The sequence below is a fragment of the Pinus tabuliformis genome, chromosome 6 (genome assembly GCF_031772625.1).
Source record: "Pinus tabuliformis cultivar Carrire ecotype Pingquan chromosome 6, CPIR1, whole genome shotgun sequence".
In the NCBI taxonomy this organism is placed as follows: domain Eukaryota; kingdom Viridiplantae; phylum Streptophyta; class Pinopsida; order Pinales; family Pinaceae; genus Pinus; species Pinus tabuliformis.
Window position 1 is genome coordinate 39,634,257 of NC_142292.1, and position 11,438 is coordinate 39,645,694.

At 40.5% G+C, this 11,438-nt stretch overlaps 1 protein-coding gene across 1 annotated transcript; it reads left to right on the plus strand.

Moving 5' to 3' along the window:
• The first annotated feature begins 462 nt into the window (after positions 1 to 462).
• LOC149257110 (uncharacterized) lies at positions 463 to 936 on the plus strand. Its single transcript, XM_089455272.1, has one exon. The coding sequence runs from the start codon at positions 463 to 465 to the stop codon at positions 934 to 936; it is 474 nt and encodes a 157-aa protein (XP_089311398.1).
• The last annotated feature ends 10,502 nt before the right edge of the window (positions 937 to 11,438 follow it).

Consider the following 11,438-nt stretch of genomic DNA (forward strand, 5'->3'; position numbering starts at 1 on the left):
TAGGAAAATCAGCTATGGGGTTGGATGGAGGGTATTATCAGATGCTCTGACCAGAACAGAGATTCCATTCAAAGAACCATCCTGGACTGGAGAAAATACTTCTCCAATACTCACAGAGTCAACAGCATATGGAAGTCTCTTCTAGGTTTCCTACTATGGCCGATTTGGAAGGAACGTAACCGCAGAATCTTTCAAGACGAACACAGGAACATAGAATTCTCTAAAGATAACATTATAACTAACATTCAACAACTTATTCAATCGAAATGCAAAAAGGACTGCAACGAGAAACCTTGAGCTCAAGACTTACGCATTTTGAAGTGTTTTCGTTTGGAAGCCACCACCAGCATTGCCACTTCAAGAAACAGAGCGCAACCATCCTCACAGATCGATAATTGGCAGAGACCACCGGAAGGTGGAATGAAATTAAATTTCGATGGGGCCTCGAGGGGCAATCCCGGCATGGCAGGAATTGGAGGTGCATTACGGAACGAGCATGGAGAAATTCGGCACATATATCACAGAGCGCTTGGGGAGAGTACGAATAATGAGACGGAATTTGCAGCGCTCGAGCATGGATTGAGAATTCTAAAGTCCCTACAAATCTGCAACGTAATTGTGGAAGGGGATTCATCTCTGGTTATATCAACTGCGAAGAGAATTCAGGGAGGAACTAAGGCAAACAAAGCCACAAAACATTGGCGGCTAGCCAAGGTGACGGAGAACATCGCAGAACTAATGGCTGGAATGAGAGGTTTAGTCTTTCATGCGGTAAGGCGCAAGGCCAACAGGTTGGCGGACTACCTTGCAAATTGTGGCGTGGACAATCAGGACAGGGAGCGGGACAGATATTGGGAGGAGGTGGACTGCCCGAACATGAAGACACAATGCTTACAGCTGGCACAGCAAGACCTATACGACACCGACCGGGCTTAACCGGCGTCGGTGCCGGCATCTGGGACCGCATTCCTGAGGTTTCCGGCAATAGTTTGGGTCCTCATTTCGGGATCTGAACGACTAGACAAGTGCGGTGGTGGTTATCATGGCAAGAGAAGGTCAGATATGGAAATTACCAACATGGTTCATGCCACGAGGGACTCTGTAGTATCCACTTGCGTGGAAAGGACAGCTGGCTCAACCGCAACGGGAAGGCATGCAGCTACATTTATGTGAGGTCAGGGAGGAGATGTGAGTCTTGTGCGGATATCTTTCGTATTAATAACGAAAGTACCTCCACTCTGCAGCCAAAGGAAACGAGCATTATGGTAAACTCCATGGACAACAACTATTTAACGGAGAGCCGTGGCTCTGGTTCATTCACCTCGTTTCACAGCACGGCGAGAGACTACCATTATCCTGCCCGCAAAAAGATTCACAGTGACGAGTTCAGAGTGTATAGCATGGAGGCGGGGAGTTGTAGATGTTCGGCAGCCCAGCATGATCTTCGGACTACGCAAAATATGTATGAGACCCGAGCTGCAGCCAGGAGTAAGCGTAAAATTGCGGAATTGGAAGATGCTGTGAAAGCTGAAGAGGAGCAGCGACCGGGAAGGAATATTGCGGAGGAGGTCGATTGGTTGCAGGACCCGGGTACTCCGTCCAAGAGAGCCACTCAGTATGTCCGAACGAAAGCAGAGAGTTGGAGAATCAAGACTCTCCTCGCTAAGGCCTTGGATTCAAGGGAGGACGGGAAGCAACAAGCTGGGAAGGTGAATTCCACTACAGACGAGCAGTCAGCGGATCTCCATGAAATCTACGAATCGCTGGATCGCAGAATCAGTATGGTGCATGACGTTGTGGAGACTGTCAACAAGAAACTGACCCTACTCATTAGGCTTCTGCGACAGACACTGAGCCCGGACCCCCTGATACAGGAGCAAAAGATGAAGGAGGCTCAGGATTTCTAATCCATGCAAGACATGCAGGCCAGAGTCGATAAGCATGTTCTGGACGTCGGCTTGGACACTGTCAGTCGCATTGGTGGTTTTCCTCGCCGTGGAGGTTTCCCCTAGTCTTTTGTCATGGCTATCTTCTGTCTTCTGTTATAGCTTCGGCTATCTGCTAGTTATCTATGTTTCTCTACTTCTATGTTTCTGTCATGGCTTCGGCCTTTTGCATGTTAGTAATGTCACTCTGTCTATGTCCAAGTTTTGATAGTGTCGTGGCGTTAAATAACAAGTCTAAGCAAAAGCCGCCCTGCGTGGTGAGCAGCTTAATTTTGAAAGCCCAGAGCTGATATCCAGCATGTGTTCAATGGTAAATCTAAGGGTTGCTCTGCTTCGGTAGACTTTTTTGTAACATATTCTGTTTATATAATATACATATCTGACTTACAAAAAAAAAATTAACATTATATAAAAAATATATTTTAAAAAATAATAAAATCTTTGTTTAACCTTTATATTCTCATGAGCTCTATAGTGAAACAGGTCATTGGGCAGTTCCTAAAAAACCATGGATGTGAGAATATGAACATCGAGGATGAAAACCACTTCCTCTTAGAGTTCCCCGCTTACAACCACATTAGATCTTAGTTTCACAATCTTTGTTACAACACTGACCTTCCTAGCCTTTTACAATGTCAGAATTTCTTAAATCAAAATAAGTAATTTGTTTCTTTAGGTCAGATAGGCCAGTGTTTGGTCTCAGCAGACGTTAACCATCATCATCATCATCATCATCATCATCATCATCATCATCATCATCATCAATTCAAAAATAATTAAAAAATAATTAAAGAAAATTTGTTTTGTAAATTATTGAAAACTTATTTTCATATTATTATATTAAAATTTATATATATTTATGTGAAAATAACCATATTATATTATTAAAAATATAAACGATTAATAATAAATATTATTTATTATCATTTTCATTTAGATAATTATAAAAATAAATATTATTTATTTTAATAAAATATAGATAATAATAATATTTAAAAGTGTCAAGTTTCATTAGCACAATGAGTTGGGCTTTTGTCATCAAAGCGAACCAGGATTGTGCCCTGTGCTAGGAGGGAGACATATTAAAAAATCCAGTTAACTTAGGGCTAGTGTGGCCTAGAACAGTGTGATCCCCAGATGACTTTGAGAGTTTAAATAGCCCTGAATAGCCACTCCTCACGCCACATATGAAAAAAAACAAAAGATATAATAATATTTAAAAATATTTATATTAATAAATATACAATTATAAAAACACAAAACTAACACAGGGAAAAACGTTTTAAACATGGTGGGAAAAGAGTTTTAAATATATATTATTACATAGAAAGTATTAATTCTAAATTAAAATATCAAATTTATTTTTAAATTAAAGAAAAAAAAAGAGCGAAAAAATATTTTGTATTAAAATGTACAAAAATCCATTACATTTAATCTAATTCTCAAAAATTTTTTAAAAAGGATTGAACTCCATCCCTTATTATCCATTACTATTAATGTTTTCATACACGGACTGATAAAAACAATATTTAGATAAGATTATTAACAAATAAGATTTGAGTTAGACCTGAAATGCACATCTCATCAACAACCGAATTGCCTCTCGTGAAATTGTTTGAGAATCCTGGACGAGGGTGTGATTGATACCTCGTCCGTGAAAAAACAGAAAACCGTAGTCACTGGGTGAATAAATCTACAATTTTAACACCTACCGCAGGGAGACACAGTCGGATTCAAGAAAATATACATTTGAATGCACATGTTTACTAATAGTAATAATGAAGAAGCCACGTCATGAGTGGGAACAACGAAGAACAGGCGCGTTTCAGTGGGTGGATGAAGAACGTCTGTTTTTTTCCATGAGTGGTAACAACGAAGAACGTGCGTTTCATTTTTTCATCAAAGTTTGGTCAACCAGAAATCTCCATGGCGGGTTTCTCCCTTATTCTTACTTGTCTGCGATTGAAGAATTGAAATGAATTCCAGAGATCGCGGTTCAATGTTTTCAAAATCTGTGGTGATCTGTTTGGCCCGTGGATCATACATATTGATTAATAAATTCCACCTCTTCGCATGGACTTTTTTTTTAAAGAAAAAACAGAAACCTGTTTTAATTGACTCTTTAGAAGAAAAAACAGAAACCTGTTTTAATTGGAAATGAAGACTCTTTTATATTGTATGGCCGGTGGATCATACATATTGATTAATAAATTCCATCTCTTCGCATGGACTTTTTTTTAAGAAAAAACAGAAACCTGTTTTAATTGACTCTTTAGAAGAAAAAACAGAAACCTGTTTTAATTGGAAATGAAGACTCTTTTATATTGTAGATCTGGTTTAAATTAAATAATTAACTTTCAAATATCAACAAAATTGGATAACTGATATGCCATCAGTATATTACTATAATATTGTCAAAAAGATTATTCACACTCAAAACAAAAACATATAATATAATATATATATATATATATATATATAATTATTATGAAGGGAATATGTTTATATGTCTGGTAGAAAAGAAATTAATTAATAAAAAAAAATTAAAAATTGGATTCACTAATAATGGTGAATATTTAAATTTTATATATTAGACAATTTAAATTTATGATTTTTTTAGTTTTTTTCACTGTAAAAGAGGTTTTAATATGAAGAGATTTGATTCCTCTTGGTATTTGGTAGATCTAGACTTAAGATGGATCTAAGTTGGTTTAATTCCCCTTTATAAATAGACTATATTCCACATGAATACTTTGACAAAATACCATGGATGCTCAATACCATGGGGTATTTTCATTTGATATTATTATTTTATTTTAATAAGATTATTTTTAATTTGTTATTTTTTTTACCTAATTAAAATGTATACATTAAATTATATTAAACGTTTAATTGAATTTGTTTATTTATTTCTATTTCTATTTTTATGTAATTTGATTTAGTTAAAAGGCTAAACATTACATCTCTCCCACACTAACCTCCCATGTTAAACTACAAACAACGTCTTACCACAAAAATATATTTTAAAAATCAATCTAAAATTTTTATTTATTTATTGTAAACTATTCTTTTTAATTATTAAAATCTTATTCTCATATATATGTTTGTTTTTTCAATATTATTTTTATTTATAGAATAAAATAATATTATCTAGTTTAATAAAATTATAAGTATTAACTCTTTGATGGAAGTAATGAACATCTAAAACTACAATCAACACATGGCATTAAATCCCACACACTTAGCATTTGAATGAAGTGTATCAAAGAAGAAACTCTGGACATGCAGGGCATTAAATCCCACACACTTAGCATTTGAATGAAGTGTATCAAGGAAGAAACTTTGGATGCAGGTCACTGGTTGAAGGGAAAGTACCCCTAGAGTCCTTTGGGCTGAGACTCTACCAGACTGAAAATTGCTTATACAAAGAAACACACACACACAGCCATCTTTTTACTTTTAAGCAAATTCTAATGTTTAGGGTACATACCTAAGGTCCTACGTTCGAGAAGACCGTTAGGGTGCAAACCCTTCTTGGAGTTCCCTTCTTCTTTCTTTGACCTGCAAGACAAACAAATCAAAGAATACAACAGTACATGTATAGAAGTCTATGTATAAATCATCTTCATGCTATAAAGTTAGTTATAAAAAATCTTTAAGTAACCACTTTCATAAGAATTCAACACAAGAATCTCATAAGCATAAAGAAAGATTATTCGGGAACAAAGACGTGTTTCTTTATATATAAAGGCAAATAAAGTACATATATCGGAAAGATATCACCTGAACACCTTCAGCAGGCTCCAAGCAAGCTTCCTCCCGGATTCGTTCCAGCCTCCAGCCTCCAACAAGAGCTCCTTCCAAGTCTTACTCAATGATGATGTCAAGGATGAATGATCACCAATACACATGGAAACAAGGGTTTCCTATGCAAAATGGGGGAAGTGCAGGATGCACCAAGGACTTCAGACCTGGTCTAAGGGAAAAATCTCAGCATAATAATCTTGCTCTCCTTTCTCTCTCCCCTTGGCCTTCCCTTTGATGTCTTTTTATACCCTCTCCAAAGTAGTTTTTTAGTTAGGAGTTGGTTGGGAACAGTTGGGCCACGTGCACTAACAGGTGATCCAGCAGGTAAACCCGCGATCACCGCCCGAAAAAGAGGAAATTATATTTTTTTAAGTGTTTTAATAGATACACGCGGGTTGGGTATGACATAACAGCGTGTACACGCGTTTAACACAGGGCAAAGTCGCGTATAGGGAATAAAACACTGTTTTTTAAATTTTTGGACGAGGTCTGGAAGGAGGGGTTGCCCTAGGCCATAAGTGCAGCATCACAAACCATAAGAGTGAGATTTGGAGCTATAACAGATGCCCCCTAATGTATGAGGTCAGAAGGGGAACACGATGGCCGAAATACATTAAGTAAGTACAAGGAAAGGAACTCTGCCGAAAAACCGAGGAGGACTTCACCAGAATTCAGCCTGCCAAGCCACCGAAAGGAGATCAGAAAGAAACACTGTCTGAGGCGGGCATACCCATGCTCAGGAAAAGTAAAGCATGTCCGCATATCAAGTACAAGCGGATCCACTAAGTATACAAGTATAAATGACTGTAAAATACATAATGGATCATCTGATCATAATGAGTAAGTACATGTCTGAATATCACATATAAAACTGTCAATGATGCTGAAAGATGCAACGGATCACTGAAATCAAAGACTGATCCCATAAGGTACCAACTGAACATGATGGAATAGGATGGTACTACACTGCAAACTCAGGTGCCAGCATATAGAATGTCGCCATGACTGACTGCAACATATAAGGTGGAATGGTATCAACTAGCAGCAACAGGAGCAACTGTCAAGTGAACCAATGAATGCTGATACAACCTGAGGTCTTCACCGACCGCCGTGGTACATTTCTACACCATGGGAATAAATGATCTGAAGTCGACCATGTGAGAAATCGTTTGATTACCGGTCATTGATGTATACCGTTAACAAACGCGAGACTACCCACCGATAATGATAATGAGCGTCAAGGTACCCAGTACAATCTAACAAGTGTGAATAGATGAGCTGAAGTCGAACACCTGTAAGAATCTATCAATCAGGAGACAATGATGGTTTCCCACTGTCGATAGCGAGGAATCTGCCACTAATGACTGCAAACCCCAAGGTACTGCCAAATGGACTCTAGATCTTTGCCCCAGAGCAATGAGTCGGAGTCGATAAGGAAAGATCCGCTAGAAGGAAGGCATTAAGGCATCCTTCATCAATCTAGCGCGAGTGTAACCCGTAGGCCAATAATGTGGAAGGAATCGGACGAAAAAGATGTAGTAACCCAACCGAAGTACGTTTCCGGCGTACACAAGATGTGGCTAGCGCACGGCAGAAACCCTCTGAACCAACCAATAATGAAAGCTGACACAGAGGCGAGGTATCCACCAATAGGGTCAAATGGAAACCAAGGTACTGCACGAATCCCAATGTGTGATAATGTATGCTGATGTCGAACACAAGGGAAACCACTCAGTCAAAGACCCATGATACTGATCGATGCTGAGCACAAGGTGACCTATCAATAATGAAAATAGGGCGAGGGTGCGGTCTCTAGGTCTGCCCTCAGAGCAATGTGTCGTCGTCGATAAGGACAAGACCCGCCAGCAAGAAGTCAATGGGGACCTTCTCAAACCGGCACGAGTGAAGGACCAATATAACTGATGTGATGATAGACATGACACTGACAACCAGGGATGGCCGACTGAAAAATGAGTCAAGAGACACCGCAGAAAGGCCGACTCAGGCTAACTTCCCTTGAACAAAAGCACGACTCAATGTGACTATGTGGCAGCATATAATGAATCTGTATAAGTTCGTCATGCAGGAGGCACGAACGAACCCTCCATATGATTGGAAGAGATAACCAATCGGGGGAGAACTGACTCGATAACAAGGTTATGGCTTACCTAAGTCAAACTAAATCCCACCCATGCGGAGGAGACTTTGTTTTGAGTGCTTTGTTCAAGGGCGACACGACTGACTCTAGCTGCCAACAATAAATGTAAATAATGTCCCTGTTCCCGCTCTTTTTGGAATATTTAATTTTTTTGTCTTTTTCTGATAAGCCGGAAAAAGAATAAAAGAATGCCATAGTACAGTGGAAAGAACGAGTGTCGGTGAAACAGATGCTCTAGTTCCTGGGAAAGGAACGTCCCTATGCTCAATGCAGGGAGGTGAAAAACTGGTCAGTGACACTCAGAGGTATGTCCCTTCCACGGATCTGGGTATGTCAAGCTGCAGAGGTCAAGGGTATGCAAGGTTGATTTTTGCAGACGTCATGGTCAAAAGTGGGCTTAAACACGAGTCCAAGTGAAGCCGGCTATAGGCCAAAAGGTGCAAATGGTCAACATGCAATGCAGAAGTACAACTCAACACACATAGGAGCCTCTAGGGTATAAGGCCAGAACGAAGCGAAGAAGCAAGGAAGAATGAGTCTTCAACGCATAAGTCATGGCGGGACTACAGAGGACTCCCGAGCCTACTCAAAACGAAGCAGCATGGGCAACAAATGTCAGTCAGGTGCTAACTAGGATGCCCATGTAAAAGGATGGCTCTACCATCATGTCATGATTTAAAGAATCGGCGAGTGAAAATGGCTTGCGAACCATAACATGATGGGGTCGACCCTACGGCAGATGTATCGGTCAAATGGAGGCTAGTATGCATAATGCAACGGAAAAATGGTGTCCCTAACCTATATGCCAGTGAGAACACGATACCTGCCATGACGGGTCAGCAGTCATGGAACCGTCTCGAACCGTCGAAAAAATGTCCAAAATGTCCTGAAAAACAACTCAATCTCGACATTCCAAGCTCCCAAGTTAAAAGTGACATGAACCCAAACAAAATAAAATTTTGAAAAAATTTTGCATTTTCAAAACTTATAAAAAGAAATTTTGGACTTACCATTTTCACCGTTTGACTTGGAGAGCAAATTGTGGAGCAAAAGGAGCAAACTTTCCCCGTGACTTATTCAACCGTTCAAACTTGCCGAAAACTTCCAGGTAAGCACTAAACTTGTCTTGCAATCAATTGTGATAGTTTTTAGGAAGTTTAATTAATGTTTCACCGTTAGATTTTTGCAAAAAATTGCTCTGCGGCGTACACGCGGGTTGGATGTATATAAATCGCGTATACGACGGCCCTACACGCGACTGTGTATAGGGTAAACCGCGTGTGCGCAGCGAAAAATTTTTATACAAAAAACTAATGGATGAAAATGATTTTTTCTTCCAGGATGACTCTCACATGGCGTGAAAGAGAGCACTCAGCTGTAGATAATGAAGTTATGGACAATGATGAGGCATTAGATGCCTTACGGGGATGCGGATTGTTAAAATTCTTCAAGTTGCCGAATATGAAAGCAAATGTGCGTCTGCTCGAGAGACTTATTGATTATTGGGATGTCGAGGAAGAAGCCTTTATGATTGATCAAATGCCACTCAGGATAGAAGTGGAAGATATATATTTCATCACGGGCCTTTCCCGAAGGGGAGAGGTAGTCCACTCCCGGGGCAGGACCCGGAATAGTCTCAGCGTAGACGACTATGTACAACTTTACTGCCCAGGTCATCGGAAGGTCGGGAGTCAGATCTCGATCCCACACGTGGCGAGTTTGTCACTGCGGATAATCCTGTTCACCATAGCTCGAGTGAACGGGTCATCTTCGCTACATCAGGCATCACGGGTAAACATGAGCGTAGCAGTGGACTGTCTCACCACGGTGTTTGACTGGTGTACTCCTCTACTTGCCAACATGAAGGAGCAGCTTGCTTCTATCAGGAAGGGACAGACCAAGAACTTTGGGTACGGAACCATTTTATGCACGTTTTTCTTCGAGAAGGTTCCCGCACTCCGCCCCAGGGTAGCAGTTCCCATCAGTAGTCCACGTGATCCACGTATGGGCCGGTGGGCTGACTTGATGAAACGTCTGGGGGGTGGGGAAGTGCCCAGGAATGCATTCGACGACGACTTTTTTGCTTGGTGGGAGCAACAGATCATCGCCATAGACGACTACCCCTATGCTGGACTGGATTTCCGAGGAGATCCTGACCTAGTGCTGCCACCAGATGCAGCATGGGGCGAGATCGGTAAGATTTTTTTGATTTTTATGATTTTAGGATTTTTAGGATTTTTCAAGCATAATGATGAACTTTGAAAAATATATTTTTTGATGAGATTCAAATGACTGATATGATGATCATGTTCCAGACATTGGGCCTGTGCGACCAGACGGATTCCCACGGCACGGACGGCGTGGCCGAGGAGCCGAAGAGGCGGCTGCGGATGCGGAAAGGACCCTCGCCAACGTCCAGCGACACTTGGCGAGATTGAGCTATCAAGTACCGATGGCCGAGATAGAGGACCTTCCTCCAGATATGCAGCGTCATGTGGTTGGGATGCCACGTGACTGGGTTCGCGTTTTTCGGCGCGTGGCCAATGCTATAGTTAGTTATTTAGCTGCTCATCCAGAGCCGAGGCATTAGATATGCCTGACATGATTATGGGCATTTGAGTCCCAATTTTGTATATTTTTGGACACACATATGTACACTCGAGACGCTTTGCGATATATATATATATACAGTTTGACTTTTTGATGCATGATTTTATGATGATGAATGATTGATATGCCAGTCTAATGCTTGATTAGCGATAGAATCAGCTAACCAATTTTGAGATCTTGGAATGTGCAAATAATTAATGTAAATAAATGATCTTTGCAACAACCTCACCCTTAAATATTGGCGATATAATGATGGATCTCTAACTCGATAAATGTTATTTAACTGAGACACTATCAATTGAGAATCAAGATACACTACCAACGAGTCGATCCCATGAGAGATTGCCTCGGATAATAAATTGATAACAGCTGTATACTCGGCCATATTGTTTGAAGCAGGACCGATACACACGCCTCTCGATGTCATCAATTGACCAGTTGGGTAATAAAGTACCCAAGCTGCGGAAGCAAGATTCCGAGTGTGCCGACTAGCACCATCGGCGAATCCAAAATAAACCAAATCATCCATCAACACCTGCCAAAGCAGACCAAAAGTGCTGATATCAGAAAACGCTCGATAAGATATGTACAAATATACATAAAATACAAAAAAGCCATTGCCTGGCCAAAGCTAAGCAAAGCACTTCCTGTGGTAGAGCCCGTCAGGGGGCTCCGCCAACTGACTCCTAGGGATGTTTATAGGTACGACGATCGAACCAATCAATATACTCTCTTCGGCAAATAAATGTGTCGGAGCCAAAGGGACCGTACAAACATCACTAGTCGAACTGGAGGACCGAGATTCTACTTCATGCACAGGGGAATGAAAGTATAACCGACGATGTAAATCTTCCAAAGGTCGATCTACGGCCGTCATTGCTTCGAATATCGCTTCATCCGATGGAAAAACAATATCC

Excerpts from the sequence above, each read along its gene's own strand:
- LOC149257110 (XM_089455272.1), top strand. The coding sequence starts at position 463 with ATGGCAGGAATTGGAGGTGCATTACGGAACGAGCATGGAGAAATTCGG.